The sequence below is a fragment of the Carica papaya genome, chromosome 8 (genome assembly GCF_054855325.1).
Source record: "Carica papaya isolate Zhongbai chromosome 8, ASM5485532v1, whole genome shotgun sequence".
In the NCBI taxonomy this organism is placed as follows: domain Eukaryota; kingdom Viridiplantae; phylum Streptophyta; class Magnoliopsida; order Brassicales; family Caricaceae; genus Carica; species Carica papaya.
The window spans coordinates 6,193,337-6,208,303 of NC_142316.1; the positions used below are offsets into that span (position 1 = coordinate 6,193,337).

Genomic DNA, 14,967 nt, shown 5'->3' on the forward strand with positions numbered 1-14,967 from the left:
AGTCACTATAAACACCCTCTTATGATCCACAAACTTAGTTCTGCCAATTCTTTAATTGGCTTATTTGCTGAAGCTTCTTCAAAGATAAAATTTATAATTGTTCTGTAAAATAAATACTAATCTTGGTGAAGTTTATAACATAAAAAAAAATATATGCAAAGAATTCAAAGGTATATGCAAAGGTATGATATAATATTCATTGAAGAGAGAAGCAATAACTCCTTAGCCTATGAAGGTGTGCCCATAAACAGTGAAAACCAAGAGAAGATAAATTAAGAGAGAGCTGATACACACACATGCACATATTCATATATAATGTATCATCATGTGGTTGCATTGCATTGTAATATATCTTTGAATTGATAATTAATTTACGATTCCATATGCATCTGCATCTTCACTTTCCCGCCCATTCTGCTTCTACTTTAATGTCATCTAAATTGAACTGCGTGCCTTGAGTTATTTGGGGAGTAATCATGGCTTCAGTTCAGAGGAGATATATATCTATATATATATATTCTCTCGACTCCAAAGTTGCAATATAAGATCTGTCTATCACTATCAATGGAGGAAGAAGATATTTATACCAAAGACGGAACCACAGATTTTCGCAATAATCCTGCCATTAAAACTAAAACTGGCACCTGGAAAGCATGCCCTTATATACTAGGTATATATCTATCTCTCTCTTTCATTTCATACTATACCAAATAAATTATATTTCTCTTTCAAATACCATCATTAGTAAACAAACTATACGTGTCTTTAAACTAATGAGTCTTACCTCACAAACAATTCGTTGTACTTCTCTCGACAGGAAACGAGTGCTGCGAAAGATTGGCCTACTACGGAATCAATACGAATTTGGTCAATTATCTCAAGAATCAACTAAACCAGAGCAATGTTGTAGCTATAAATAATGTAACAAATTGGTCAGGCACATGCTATGTCATGCCACTCATTGGTGCATTTCTTGCCGATGCTTACTTGGGAAGATATTGGACGATTGCTACTTTTTCAACCATTTATGTCATTGTATCTTCTTCTTCAATTTCTGGGTCTTTCTCATTTTACTGATTAGCATGTTAAGAAACCATGCTTATCTGATTTAATTTTATGCAACTCCCAGTTAAAAACAATTAATTTCTAGTTGTATTCTTCCAGGGCATGACTGTGTTAACAATGTCAGCATCTATCCATGGGCTGAAGCCGATTTGCCATGAAAACAATGTTTGTCATCCAACAAAATTACAAACTGCTGTGTTCTTTCTTGGACTCTACTTGATAGCACTAGGAACTGGTGGGATTAAGCCTTGTGTTTCGTCATTTGGAGCTGATCAATTTGACGATTCTGATGAAGCTGAGAAGAAGAAGAAAAGTTCTTTCTTCAACTGGTTCTATTTATCCATCAACATCGGTGCACTTATTGCTGCTTCTGTACTGGTCTGGATACAAACAAACGTGGGTTGGGGTTGGGGATTTGGTATTCCAGCTGTAGCCATGGCTATAGCTGTTGTAAGCTTCTTTTCGGGTACCCGGTTGTATAGAAACCAGAGGCCTGGTGGAAGTCCCTTGACCCGAATTTGCCAGGTTCTTGTAGCTTCCATTAGGAAATTTCGAGTCCAAGTTCCTGCAAACGAGTCACTTCTCTATGAGACTGCAGATGAAGAATCTTCAGTAAAAGGTAGCCGTAAGCTTGATCACACAAAGCAGTTAAGGTACGTATTAGTCCAGTTTAGAACAGTTTTTGACTATAGCGTGTACAGATCGATATCTTATATATGTACTGTATATTCTTGTGGTCAGTTTCTTTGACAAGGCAGCTGTAGAAACTCCATTAGATCGTGTCAAAAGCTCCATAAATCCATGGAGATTATGCAGTGTGACTCAAGTTGAAGAGCTCAAATCAATTATAAGACTACTTCCTGTATGGGCAACTGGGATTGTCTTCTCTGCTGTATACAGTCAAATGGGCACCTTATTTGTTCTACAAGGCAACACAATGGACCTTCACCTAACCAAATCCTTCCAGATCCCTTCAGCTTCACTTTCCCTCTTCGACACAATCAGCGTCATCTTCTGGGTACCAATCTACGACCGTCTGATCGTGCCATTGGCATCAAAGTTCACAGGCCACAAAAATGGATTCACACAACTTCAACGCATAGCAATTGGCCTTGTCATTTCGATTTTCGCCATGTTAGCAGCCGGGAGTCTAGAACTTTTTAGACTTGATTTGGTGAGAAAACACAATTACTACCAAGTAAAGAACATACCCATGTCAATCTTTTGGCAAGTTCCTCAATACTTGATTATAGGTTGTGCTGAAGTTTTTACCTTCATTGGACAATTAGAGTTTTTCTATGACCAAGCCCCAGATGCCATGAAGAGTCTTTGCTCAGCTCTGTCACTCACAACTGCTGCTTTAGGAAACTACTTGAGTAGTCTGCTGGTGAAAATTGTGAGTGATGTAAGTAGCAGACATGGTAGCCATGGTTGGATTCCAGACAACTTGAATTATGGCCATCTTCACTACTTCTTTTGGCTTCTGGCTGTTTTGAGTTTCATCAATCTGGGATTCTACCTTCTGGTTGCAAGATGTTATACGTATAAGAGACCATTAAACAATAATTAATTAAATTAATTAAATCCCAATTAATTTCTTGTTGTAGAGATTTGATTAATACAGTAATTTGCATAAAGAAAATATTATTTGAGAATGATTATTATTATGAAGTCAAGTTTGTACGTGATGTGATTGAGACATTTTGGAAGAAACATATAAAAAAAAACAGAGGTGAATTTGACAACCATTTGTTGAATTTTTATGAAAAATACTTTGAATATTAGCTGTGAGTCCAAATTGCTGATCGCTTTGGATGATATATATATATATATATATAATGTTTTCACACTTCCTTGTCCCTCCAGACCTAAAATTAAATATTTTCTTTCACACCAATATATATATATATATATAGAGATAGATATGTATCTCGTTTTCACACTTCCTCATCCCTCACAAAACCTAAAATTAATATCTGCTTTCACACCAATCTGTAGGGTTTCGTTAACATGTGTTCATGATCCACTGCAGTGGAAAATGCATGTTTCTATTAAATTGTAAATATATTCAAATGGTTTAGTATACACACACATATATATGTCTATAAATTAATTTTATTGTTGTCCATTTTTAAATAGTTAAAAAAATTTCCATTTTAATTTAATTTCTGATTTGATTGAAATAGTAAAAATTATGAATTGTGTCTACAAATTAATTATATTTCCGTTTATATTTTATTTTTAATTTATTCGTTCCAAATATTAAAATTAAATTTCGTTGAATTGGTATTCTTTCCTTTTTTTTTATTTTTATAATTTCAAATAATTTTTTTAGATAAAATTAATTAAAAAATCAATAAACTTACATGCATATTTTTCTAATAAATAATTTTATATATTTTATGACAACTATAGAATAACTGTGAAATATAACTCTTAATTTATATTCTAATTATTATTTTTATTTATTAATTTTTGGCATAACATTAATTAATAGTCAAAATAAATAATTATAAAATATTTTTTTTTTTAGAGAAAGAAAAAAAAAAGAAAAGGAGAAATTCATAACGTATTTATGAGTCCAAATAGTCAAATACCGTAACTGAAGATTCCGCATCGTCATGACTAGAAAGCCAGATACCCTCTTTATAGTTCGTGTTTCAGATGATTCTCTCATCTTTATACGTACTTGCATTCTTGGCGCGTGGCGACACGTTCCAAACATTATATTTGCGTTAACATCCTTTTACTTTCATTTTTTTTCCTTTTCTAAAACCTAAAAAGTATTTAATTCAAAAATATGATTTATTTGACCCACCAGAATTAGGTTAATTAACAAAAACAATAAATATTATATTTTTATTAATTGAGCTTTATTTTTTAAAATAATAAAAATAATATATTTAAATTATTAGACGAAAATTTGGCGTTGACGTTAAAAACACTAATTTTATAGGAAATACAAATTTGGTGAGATTGGTTTTCTTGATATTTTATCCTTTTTAAAAGAAAACTATATACTTATCTTATTAAAATCTAAAAACCCAAAACTAGTAAGATTTATGGAGTAATTAGAATTTTGATTAATAAAGTAATTAAAACTTCAAACTGAGATTAGAAAACTAGAATAATTTTATACCCAAAATCTTCTACTAATCATGATGCACAATCAACTTGGCATTACTCAATCAAATTGTTGTAAGGCCACCGCTACACACAATCCCGCACGTATATCTAATATACCATTAAATACTACTATTTTACCCTACACGCCTCACCTATTTACTGTTATCAAAATCCATCCTCTTAAGGGTATCGCAAAATATATAATAGACCCTTAAAAATATTTATATGTAAATAGAGAATAGTTGAGGGACGGTTTTGCAAAAATAAAAAATTGATTTTCTGCGGAGATAAACTGGTATTTGGCACCCAATTGCACCAAAAAAGTAAAAGATCGTCTCTGACTTGTTTGGCTGCGTGAGTACGAGTGTGAGCGAGTAGGAAGCGGAGCTCGTAGGATTCCTGCTTTTGCTCGCAGTATTCGTTTTCATATTTAATTCCACCATAACCAAGTATAAATTCTCACTTATCACCCCTCTCTTCTCTCACCCATCTCCTCCTTTCACTCCATCAATCAACGGTATGTACTCTCCACTCCAATCTCTCACTGGTGCTTACTCTGTCTCCATGCAACTAAGATTTAATGGGTATTTTTCTGGTGTTTCGTAAGGATCTGGGTTTGATCAGTTTCTTTCAGGAATTCCACAAACGAACAGACTCGAAATTCTCTGCTTGTTTTACTGACGATTGATTTTTGGGTTTAGTTTTCGACCACGTTTCTGGCTTTGATCATGTGGAGATTCCTGATTATAGTTTTTGGTCTTCCTGATAAAAGTGCCCCTCCGTTCTTAATCTTGATTTACTGTGATGAATCTTCAAATTTTTGTTCTTTTTCCGACAATTTACAGCGTTATATGTATGCTTTTCTCGCTGAAGCAATTCGTAGCATGACTTGGTTTGACCTTCACTAATTTAAACATAATTTAACCAAAAAAGATAGTGACTAGTTGGTTTCACGCATCTTTCCTTTAATTTTGAAATTAGTAAATTCCATTTTTATTGATTCTTTGATAATGGGTCATGGATAAGATCTTTTATGAGTGCTTATTATGCTCCCGTATTCATCTTCATCTTCATCTTCGTCTCCATCGCTTTTACTTTTAATTATTATTACAGATGTCCCACCTGGTATATATTATTAAAAAAATCAATTTGCTTTGTGCTACTTCTAAAGTCAACCTAATGGCCGCACTTCTCGTTAAACTCCTCTGGAGTTCATAATTTCGTTTTGCTTTTCAGATTCCTTAATCATATTTCGCGTGCGTGGTTCTGTTAGATTTTCATTTTTATGAAAGTTAAACAAAAGGGACCATTCAAATGAAAGTATTGCCGAGTTATGCTGCATCAGTTGTGCCAGAATAATGGGTAGAATTGTTTAATGTGATCAGATTCTGTTAGTGACGCTATATTTAAGATGTACAGTAATAATCTATGCTGTAAATTAGTTTCTTTGGCAGCATGTTTGACCTGATTAGTTTAATAGTTTTATTTTTATTTTTGGAAAAGATAGTTTAGTAGTTTTTTTATTCTGGTTGATTCCTGTTAATCAGAGAAAGAGTCTTCAGGGAGAACATATAAAATTTTATTAAGTGCTTAGGATTCATCTGGGTTGCTCTCATATTCCAGACTATTATCATGAAGGGCCTTGAACAATAGTAGCATAAATTGGTCTCTGTGTCTTATGATTGGAGATTAATTCATTCTGCACAATTGTGTGTTTGGAACAGCAGTTTTTTAGTCTGAGGATAGCAAATCTTCCAAGCATACCATGGATGATTATGATAACTATACGCATGATGGGACAGTGGATATGAAGAAAAATCCTGCAAATAAGAAAACAACAGGAAATTGGAAGGCTTGCCGGTTCATTCTTGGTATATATTTTCTTCCATTTCCTTCTTTTCCTAAAGATATGTTATTTCTATCTGATATGGTGATTGCTGCTATATGTTATGTCTGTAGGAAATGAATGTTGTGAAAGATTGGCATACTATGGGATGAGCACCAACCTTGTTAATTATCTCATAACACGTCTGGGTCAGGGTAACGTTGCTGCATCAAACAATGTCACAAACTGGGGAGGAACCTGCTATATTACACCACTGTTTGGAGCATTTCTAGCTGATGCATATTTGGGAAGATATTGGACGATCGCCATTTTCGTGATGATCTATGTCTCTGTAAGTTCAAACTTGGAGTTGCTTATATTTTCTCCAAGGTTTGAGTAGTCAAATCTTCGGATATCTCAATCAAAACCAAACTAAGCTTTTTCGCTCAATATATGTAGCTGATTTCATTTTTCTCATACTGTTCATCATAAATCATTCTGCAACTTCTCACTGTTGAAATGCAAAGGATTGCATCTAGTTTCTATTTTAGATGAGGTTATTTTATGATGCCTTGGAGGCACCAGGCCTTGAGGTAATCTTTTAGTATTTCATAAGAATCTAGTACCTTTGTGCAGTAATCACCCAATATTGGCTAGAAACTGAAAATTACTTTAAAACGTTAGAAATTTACCTTGTAAGCAATATAGATTTTCCCTTTTAGATGACCTTATGCCGAATATCTGCATTATTCTTTTTTCTTTTGGGAAATTATCAAAAATTTTGTTCTTTTTGTGATAGGGGATGACACTTCTAACACTGTCAGCTTCAGTCCCTGGACTAAAGCCCTCATGCAGTGGGGATGTTTGCAACCCAAAAGCAGGACAAACTGCTGCCTTCTTTGTAGCACTTTATATGATCGCTCTTGGAACTGGGGGAATCAAGCCATGTGTTTCATCCTTTGGAGCAGATCAATTTGACGAAACTGACGAGTATGAGAAGAAAAAGAAGAGCTCGTTCTTTAATTGGTTTTACTTTTCAATCAATGTCGGTGCACTAATTGCTTCAAGTGTTCTGGTCTGGATTCAAATGAATGTGGGCTGGGAGTGGGGTTTTGGTATTCCAGCAGTTGCAATGGCCATTGCAGTTATGTTTTTCTTCGCAGGTAGCCGCTATTACCGACTTCAGCTGCCTGGAGGAAGTCCACTTACAAGAATTTTTCAGGTAATAGTGGCATCTTTTAGGAAACTGAATGTGGAAGTTCCTCGGGACAAATCTCTTCTCTATGAGACTCCAGATGAAGAAAGCAACATCAAAGGCAGTCGGAAGCTTGAGCATACAGACAAGTTCAAGTAAGGAATTCAATCCACTATCTCAATTGGCAACGGCCAACAAGTTGTTTTCAGTCTTTCTAATATTTGTATGTAATTTTTGAGTTGCAGCTTATGAGTTCTGGCACATATTCTCATTTATTTCTAGTTAAAGCTAGGTGTTGATGTACATAGAAATGATACCAGAGGTTCAGTTTATTAACTTCTAATGTGTATTTATGTATACAAAACAACCTTGATTTTGGACAACCTTGGATTTTCAGCTTGTTCTTAGTTGCTGAGTTTGACTGTTAAATTATCTGGTATGTAATAAGAATTTGTAAATCCCAGATTCTTTGACAAGGCTGCTGTGGAGACCCCGAATGATCAGCTCAAGAGTGTGGCAAACCCATGGAGCCTCTGCACTGTAACACAAGTCGAGGAGCTCAAGTCTATTATTGGCTTGCTTCCAATATGGGCATCTGGTATAGTATTTGCTACTGTCTACAGTCAAATGAGCACCATGTTTGTCTTACAAGGCAACACAATGGACCAACACATTGGCCCTCATTTTGAGATTCCATCAGCATCCCTCTCCCTCTTCGACACTGTCAGTGTTCTCTTCTGGGCTCCTATATATGACCAATTCATTGTCCCATTGGCAAGGAAGTTCACTGGCCATGATCGAGGTTTCACCCAGCTTCAGAGGATGGGCATTGGCCTTGTCATCTCCATATTTGCCATGGTTGTTGCTGGGATTTTGGAGGTTGTCCGACTTCACTATGTGAGAGAGCATGGTTTCTTTGATGTTAAGCAGATTCCCATGTCAATTTTCTGGCAAGTACCGCAGTACTTTCTTATTGGGTGTGCTGAAGTTTTTACTTTCATTGGGCAGTTGGAGTTTTTCTACGATCAGGCACCCGATGCCATGAGAAGTTTGTGCTCAGCTCTCTCACTTACGACTGTGGCCTTAGGCAACTACTTGAGCACCGTGCTTGTTACCATTGTGACTAAAGTGACTACAAAAGGCGGAAAGCTTGGCTGGATTCCAGATAACTTGAACAGAGGCCACCTTGACTACTTCTACTGGTTATTAGCAATCCTCAGCCTGCTTAACTTCTTCGTTTATCTTTGGATCGCTAAGTGCTATACTTACAAGAAGACTGCAGGAAGCACCCATTGACAGAAGCATCTGGTTTCTGAATTTCATTTTAAATCTTCCCTCATTTAGTAAGATCAGTATCTATTTTGGAAACAAGGCTATTTGTAGTTATGATTGAACTCAAAATTTGTCAATATAATTGCAGAATTTTGTTTATATTGAGTGTCAATGCTAATCTGTTCATTAACACTCCAATTGGAGGTGCACAGTTAAAGTCTGTTGACAATTTCACAATTAAGTATATTACTGTTTTAGCATAGCCTGAGGTAGAATAAGAGATTAAGAGGGGAAGAGGAAAACAAAATTGATATTTATAATCTCACTTAAGTTAAAGTTCATCCTATATTAAATATCACTATTCAATTAATTTTTTTTTTTTTAGAAAAATGAACAATTATAATTTTTTCTATTAAATTTAATGATAAATAAATTAAAAATTATTATATCTCAACTTAAAATTACGACTGTAAATTTTTTTCCATCTTCCTTTTACACCCAGTTGAAAAAGTAAAAGCAAAAACAAAAAAAAAAAAACATAAATTGCTGGGACCGAAAAGGAAAGTAGTGACAGTTACATTTGCATGTTTTAAGTGGTGGAATGGATAATGCACAAGAATGAGAGGTGCTGAAAATTATCAACTGTTCATTTAAAAATATAGTTCTTCACTAGCCTCCCCACCAAACACACAGCAAATCAAAAGATGATTGCACTCAAAGCAATTCAAACCTCTTTGTCCCTAACCAAACATGCCTCTTTTCATCCAAGAAGATTCACCAACACAAACAATTCCATCCTCTGTCTCTGCAAGTCCAATGATTCTGATTCCGAATCTACCTCACCAGAAGGAGATACTCGTAAGCAAGACTTGCTGGCTAGGATTGCAATGCTTCAAGCTCAAAAAGTCCGCCTCACAGATTACTTGGATGAAAGATCTGCTTATTTAACCCAGTTTGCTGAAGAAGCCAACGCAGAGTTTGACAAGATAGGAGAAGAAGCTCTCAAAGGACTTGACGAAGCTGGCACCAGGGTAGGGTCTGTATAACTTGTTATAATTATATAATTATCCTTCCATGCAATGCACACAGCTGGGGCCCTTGCTTGCTATTCATAACCCACTTCTTATTTGTTCACTAGCAGATCATGGAGAATATTGAGAATCAAATGCAAGCTTTCGAAGAATCTGCAGAAATCAACAGAAAAGATATTGAGATGAATGAAAACCAGTTAGCCAATTTTGAAGACCAAATTGAGAAAGAGAGGAATGAAGGGCTGTTCTTTAAAAATTTAAGGGAGCAAAAACCAGTGGAGAAGGTAAAAGCAACGGAAGAAACAAAAAAGATGAAAGAGCTTGCTAAAGAAAGTGCTGGATCAAAAACTAGAAGGAATATCTACCTGGCGTTAATTAGTCTGCTGATCCTAGGGATTGCTGACTCTTTTATCTCCTCACCTGATTGGCGTAAGGTTGCAGTTCTGGGAGCCATTCTAGTGGCCTTGTCTTCTCAGTTTATCTATGAACAATCCTTGTTATCAGAAGCGGAAGAAAGAGAAACCAAAAAAGTTGATGAAGAAAAGAACTGAAGTTCATGTTGTAAAGGCCATTCATTTTCTCAAAGGAATATAACTTGATAATATAGACCCAAGTGAAAACTTAACGCTTGGGCTTGATACATCAAGCCACTTTGCTTTGGCATCATCAACATTACGACCTTGGTAATATCACTACAATCACCAAAGCTAATGCGATTTACCATGATGCAGTTGTGAATTTCTGTTAACTACAAGGTTTGAACACCAAAAATAGTGGGCTAGTGCACATGCATAGCTTGAAGAACGGAGATTAGATGTGTGTGCCTCTGTTTATAAATGTTTTTTTTTACTGGAGAACTTCCACAACAAGCTGTTTGCAGGTAGACTTGGCAGCTAATGCTTACAAAAAATTTCATTCCTTTTCCTGAACGATAGTATAGTTCACCAACCTACTTTTGACTTCTAGAAGCAACACATAAAGGTAGCAGTTGCTTGTAGAGACATAAATTGGCATTTGTGTATTCTCATTGGTCAATTTAGTACATCACCTGCTATTTTTCCATGGAGAATGATCAATAACTTCCAGTCATTTATCTGTTGCTCAAATATCTGCATCGTATATCATATCAAGAGCTACCGCTTTTAACATCAGTTTGATGTTAATGATGGGAAGATGGAATATAATTTCTCGGTTATAAAATAAAGGAGTTGAAGGCTTAACTCGGTAATCTGGATTCTGGAGGACTCACCATCTTGCCAAATAGATGAACTGCAGTCATTTTCAGAGCATGGGGAGAATATCAAACCCAGCCTGCAATTAGTGAAAAAATATTAGAAAAAAATATCTTCAATGACTGCCTTAAGTGTTCCTCCAGTCTTTTGCCAGAGACCAGAACTTTTTTCCAGGAGATGGAAGGACTCCCAGCATGTATAAAACTCACCCAACGATCACCTGCCATAATCTTTCGCAACGAAATCATGCATTCTTATGCCATAATCTTTCTCTAGAGAAAGAAAAATGTAGCTTTAACCCCACTTTGAAAAGATTATGATTTCTAATAAGCTTTTTCTTCATGCAGATAGAAATTAGAAGTTGCTGGGGTCAAATAATGAAACAATTCTAAACTCCATAGGATCGCATGTGAGCACCATCATTTAGCACTGCTCTCACAAGTATGTCCCATGTAATGAAAGTTGGAGAAATACCACAATCCAAAGCTTCACCAAAGAACCCAACGGCATCTGATACTCTATTGCAGGAACATAGTCCCTTGAGCTTAATATTATAAGAGACAATATCAGGCTGTAGACCATATTCAAAGATAGAAGCCCAAATTTCTGATGCCTTCTCACAGTCTCTTGCTTTGTAGAACCCCTCCATGAGAGTGTTGTATGTTACAAGATTTGGAACACAGTTGGATTGCCTCATCTTTGCATAAAGTTGCATGGCATCCTCAACTTTTACCACAGAACAAAGTCCATGAATTATGATGTTGTACATAGTTACATCTGGCTCAAAACCCTTATCAAGAACTTGTTTCCACAGGTTCAAGGCCATTTCAATCTTCTTGTCTTGACAAAGGCCGTCAATCAACAAGCTATAGGTGATCATGTCTGGTTCCCATCCCTTTTCAAGCATTTCCGTTAGAAAAAGATACGCCTCAGCAAATTTTGTGGCTTTACATAAACCATGAATAAGAATGTTATATGAGACAATAGTTGGTGAACAACCCTTGGTTTCCATTTCCCTGAGTAAGCAAACTGCATCCTCAAACTTCGAAATTTGGATTAACCCATTAATCAGTACATTGTAAACATGAAGGTTTGGTTTACAACCATACACATCCATCTGGCTCACTACATTAGCCGCTTCATTTAATCTCCCTTCCTTGCATAACCCATTAACTATAGAGGAATATGCAAAGGCATCTAAGTCCCCTCCTTGACTTTCTGCATCTTTCAATATATGTACAGCTTTATTCACATACCCGTTCTTACACAATCCATGAATTAAAACCCCATAAGTTATGGAATCTGCACAAAAGCCCTTTTCAGGCAAGAGTTCCCAAATTGAAATAGCTTCATGAACCTTTCCATTCTCTAGTAACCCTCTGATTAATATGTTAAAACTCACAACACTATGGCAGCCTGCATTCTCCATGACATCCCACAACTCGAGACACTCTTTAATTTTTCCTGCTTGACAAAACCCATTAAGCATTGCATTATAAGTAACTATATCCGCAAATAATCCACTTTCAATCATTTCTCTATACACTCTTTCAGCCCCATCAATGTTCCCTGCCTGACATAACCCGTGTATCAAACTACTATAGGTAAATAAATCCTTCCCTCTCTCATTCTTCTTCATTCTATCCCATATTTTCAAACACTCGTCAAACCTGCCGCATTTGCACAAACCATTAATCATAACATTATACGAACTGACGTTCGGATAAACCGAAGACTCCTCCAATAATCTATCCCAGACCTTAACAGCATTCACCCAATCCCTTCTCTTGAAAAATCCATCAATCAATATATTATAACACATGACATCAGGTGCCAATCCTCGTTCAAACATTTCATCGAACAACTCTTGTGCACCCACCAAATGGCCGCATTTTGCTAACCCATTAATCAGAGTACCGTAACTATACAAATCCGGATTCAAACCCTTTTTCCACAACCAATCCAACAACTCCTTTGCCTTCTGAAATTGCTTCTTCTTACATGATATCTTGATCAAAATATTATAAGTCTGCAAATTCGGCGCCACTTCAGCCATTTCAAAGTACGCAAAGAACGACACAGCTCTATCCCACTGGTTCGACTCAACGAACGCATTGAGCAAGGAATTGTACGACCTTATTCCAGGTTCACACCCGAAAATCTCAGTCACTCTTCGGAAAACATCCAAAGCTTTATCGGGCATTAAGTTATTTGCATATGTTTTTATCACAGTCAAAGCTATATCTTCTGAGCATTGGCATTTCTGGTTCTGGATGAGCTCCACAATTCGACCCACGTGATTGACAAGTCCCGACTGGGCGAGTCGGCGAAGAATGTAGTGGAACACGGGAGGTGAGTGCACGTAACCAGGATGGCGAGTCGCCGAGTCGAACAAAGTGAGTGCCGAGTTCGGATTCTTCTCTGCTTTGAGTAGCTTGAGGACCCGCTTCGGTGATAGTGACTTAGGGAACTGGACCATGAGAAGGTTTGTAACTGTCTAGCCTTTGTTTGCCTCATTTTGGTGTCATATCTTTGAGAAAGAGATTTTCCGGCGAGGGATTCAAGCCTTTCACCGATTAGAAAACGAGACGGCAAGAGAGAGGCAAACGCAAACCAGTTCCAGGTCTCTTCACATATGTTGGGTCCGACCCATTAAATCTAAGCCAAAATTTTCTCTTTATAAGCATGGGAACTGGAGGCGTCAAGACTTCCGATGTTTATATATTTGTAAATTTATTTATATAAATATAAATTCCTATTATAAAATATATTAAGGTTGTTTGTATTTATTTTTTTTTTAAATTGCTATTAAATTTTAAAGAATGTATATTAATCAAATTATTTCTTTTTAGTTTTAGACATAATTAAACATGTAACAGCTCCGAAAATTCAAAAGGAAATACATATAATAATCTGAGTGCGGAAGCAAAATAAAAAATTAAGATTAACATCCCTTACACAATAACTTAAAAGTATTAAACAATATCACAGAATAAATTCTCTAAAAAAAATAAGAGAAAGTGAAAAAAAAAAAAAAAAACTATAAAACATCTAGTATTTACTCGCCGTCTTCTTGTGGATCGGGCTCGGGAACCAGGTTCTCCTGATATGAAATAGTTAAATAAGGAATGAGTTACACTAACTCAGTAAGGATATCACACTATATCACCATCATAGAAGTAAAGGTTGGTAGAAAATCAAAAACAACCAATGGAGCATAAATTTTAAACCAAAACATTTATTTAAAATAAAATCACTTACCCTTTTTCTTTCCCTTGGAGAACCTGTGAAACCAACTTATAAGTACAATAACATCATACAGATCACAATTTCATGCATAATCAGCAACATAAAATATATCATAAATCCGTATTCATTAACAATAACTGATTATCACTGTTTTCTTGTTTTCACCAACCTACTAATATCCATGGGGATCCATAGGTGTGTTTTCCGGCTACACGTGAACCCTTTTTCTTAAAAGTCTTAATTCGAGGGTCGTCCTCATACCCCGTCCGGTATGAGCACCAAGATATTAAACCTCAATATCTCGTCCGGTATGAGGGTGAAGCGAGCCGTCCCCATACCCCGTCCAGTATGAGCGCCAAATGACCAAGTCTCCATACCCCGTCCGGTATGAGACGACGTTCACGGTAGGGTTCCCTATGAACCCGGTCCGTCCACTATCTCCTAGGATATCTAGTGAGGCTGTCACCTTGTCTGTTTTTCCTTAGTCTCCGTTACCAAGTTAAACATAATCACATAAACAATAAACATGCACCCGGTAATACAATCATATCTTAAATTCTAAAATCACACAATGGTCAAGTAAGACAGTAACACATGCATTTAAAACCATAAAATAGATAGAGCAGATACCATAATGCATTTAAACTGTAAAATAAATTAAGCAGAAATCGACAGAGAATAATGTCCGATTTCGGGCTCCATTAGCAACCTTAATTAATTATGCATATCTATTAATTTGCACAAAATACAGTATTACCATTTATTCGAACTTTAATTCCATTATATGAAATAGGGTGAGGGGTCCTTACTTGATTTGACGTCGAAAACTAGATTGTAACTACGTCTACGGGCGATCCCTGGGTTTCCTAAATTTTTTTCGGGAACTGAAACGCGCTTACAGTACCTACACATGTCCCAAGTAACCCAAAAACATACCCGGGGCCTACTCGGCCAATTTCAGAATTCCGGCAC

At 36.1% G+C, this 14,967-nt stretch overlaps 4 protein-coding genes across 13 annotated transcripts; 3 read left to right on the forward strand and 1 right to left on the reverse strand.

Annotated features, from left to right (window-relative positions):
• The first annotated feature begins 247 nt into the window (after positions 1-247).
• On the forward strand, positions 248-2,766 carry LOC110814235 (protein NRT1/ PTR FAMILY 8.1-like). Its single transcript, XM_022041635.2, has 4 exons — positions 248-670; positions 818-1,035; positions 1,165-1,718; positions 1,807-2,766. Exons 1-4 carry the CDS (start codon positions 565-567, stop codon positions 2,633-2,635), a joined length of 1,707 nt encoding a protein of 568 aa, XP_021897327.1. The 5' UTR covers positions 248-564; the 3' UTR covers positions 2,636-2,766.
• A 1,735-nt stretch (positions 2,767-4,501) lies between these two features.
• On the forward strand, positions 4,502-8,642 carry LOC110814245 (protein NRT1/ PTR FAMILY 8.1-like). 2 transcript variants are annotated; one of them, XM_022041652.2, is made up of 5 exons: positions 4,502-4,708; positions 5,916-6,062; positions 6,151-6,368; positions 6,816-7,366; positions 7,676-8,642. In XM_022041652.2, the coding sequence occupies exons 2-5, from the start codon at positions 5,957-5,959 to the stop codon at positions 8,505-8,507; spliced, it is 1,707 nt and encodes a 568-aa protein (XP_021897344.1). In that variant the 5' UTR covers positions 4,502-4,708; positions 5,916-5,956; the 3' UTR covers positions 8,508-8,642. The 2 variants fall into 2 exon arrangements, with proteins under 2 accessions (XP_021897344.1, XP_021897343.1); XM_022041651.2 differs by having other exon boundaries at positions 5,919-6,062.
• Positions 8,643-9,109: 467 nt separating this feature from the next.
• On the reverse strand, positions 9,110-13,455 carry LOC110814254 (Pentatricopeptide repeat (PPR) superfamily protein). Of its 8 annotated transcripts, none has more exons than XM_088210427.1 (5): positions 10,956-13,455; positions 10,764-10,825; positions 10,563-10,623; positions 9,880-9,995; positions 9,110-9,667 (listed from the first exon to the last, which is right to left on the reverse strand). In XM_088210427.1, the coding sequence occupies exon 1, from the start codon at positions 13,223-13,225 to the stop codon at positions 11,135-11,137; it is 2,091 nt and encodes a 696-aa protein (XP_088066553.1). In that variant the 5' UTR covers positions 13,226-13,455; the 3' UTR covers positions 9,110-9,667; positions 9,880-9,995; positions 10,563-10,623; positions 10,764-10,825; positions 10,956-11,134. The 8 variants fall into 8 exon arrangements, with proteins under 8 accessions (XP_088066553.1, XP_088066551.1, XP_088066554.1 ...); XM_088210425.1 differs by having other exon boundaries at positions 10,736-10,825; XM_088210428.1 differs by lacking the exon at positions 10,563-10,623.
• Positions 9,188-11,478, forward strand: LOC110814255 (8-amino-7-oxononanoate synthase). 2 transcript variants are annotated; one of them, XR_015814240.1, is made up of 3 exons: positions 9,188-9,514; positions 9,625-10,394; positions 11,094-11,478. XR_015814240.1 is itself a non-coding variant. In XM_022041664.2 (2 exons), exons 1-2 carry the CDS (start codon positions 9,188-9,190, stop codon positions 10,063-10,065), a joined length of 768 nt encoding a protein of 255 aa, XP_021897356.1. In that variant the 3' UTR covers positions 10,066-10,462. The 2 variants fall into 2 exon arrangements, 1 of the variants encoding a protein (XP_021897356.1); XM_022041664.2 differs by lacking the exon at positions 11,094-11,478 and having other exon boundaries at positions 9,625-10,462.
• Positions 13,456-14,967: the final 1,512 nt, after the last annotated feature.

Bases quoted from the DNA above. Each gene is read 5' to 3' on its own strand.
- LOC110814254 (XM_088210428.1), bottom strand. From the start codon at position 13,225: ATGGTCCAGTTCCCTAAGTCACTATCACCGAAGCGGGTCCTCAAGCTA.
- LOC110814255 (XM_022041664.2), top strand. From the start codon at position 9,188: ATGATTGCACTCAAAGCAATTCAAACCTCTTTGTCCCTAACCAAACAT. The intron at 9,515-9,624 runs GTAGGGTCTGTA...GTTCACTAGCAG, and splicing joins TTGACGAAGCTGGCACCAGG to ATCATGGAGAATATTGAGAA.
- LOC110814235 (XM_022041635.2), top strand. From the start codon at position 565: ATGGAGGAAGAAGATATTTATACCAAAGACGGAACCACAGATTTTCGC. The intron at 1,036-1,164 runs GTATCTTCTTCT...GTATTCTTCCAG, and splicing joins TTTCAACCATTTATGTCATT to GGCATGACTGTGTTAACAAT. The intron at 1,719-1,806 runs GTACGTATTAGT...TCTTGTGGTCAG, and splicing joins GATCACACAAAGCAGTTAAG to TTTCTTTGACAAGGCAGCTG.
- LOC110814245 (XM_022041652.2), top strand. From the start codon at position 5,957: ATGGATGATTATGATAACTATACGCATGATGGGACAGTGGATATGAAG. The intron at 6,369-6,815 runs GTAAGTTCAAAC...TTTTTGTGATAG, and splicing joins TCGTGATGATCTATGTCTCT to GGGATGACACTTCTAACACT. The intron at 7,367-7,675 runs GTAAGGAATTCA...TGTAAATCCCAG, and splicing joins GAGCATACAGACAAGTTCAA to ATTCTTTGACAAGGCTGCTG.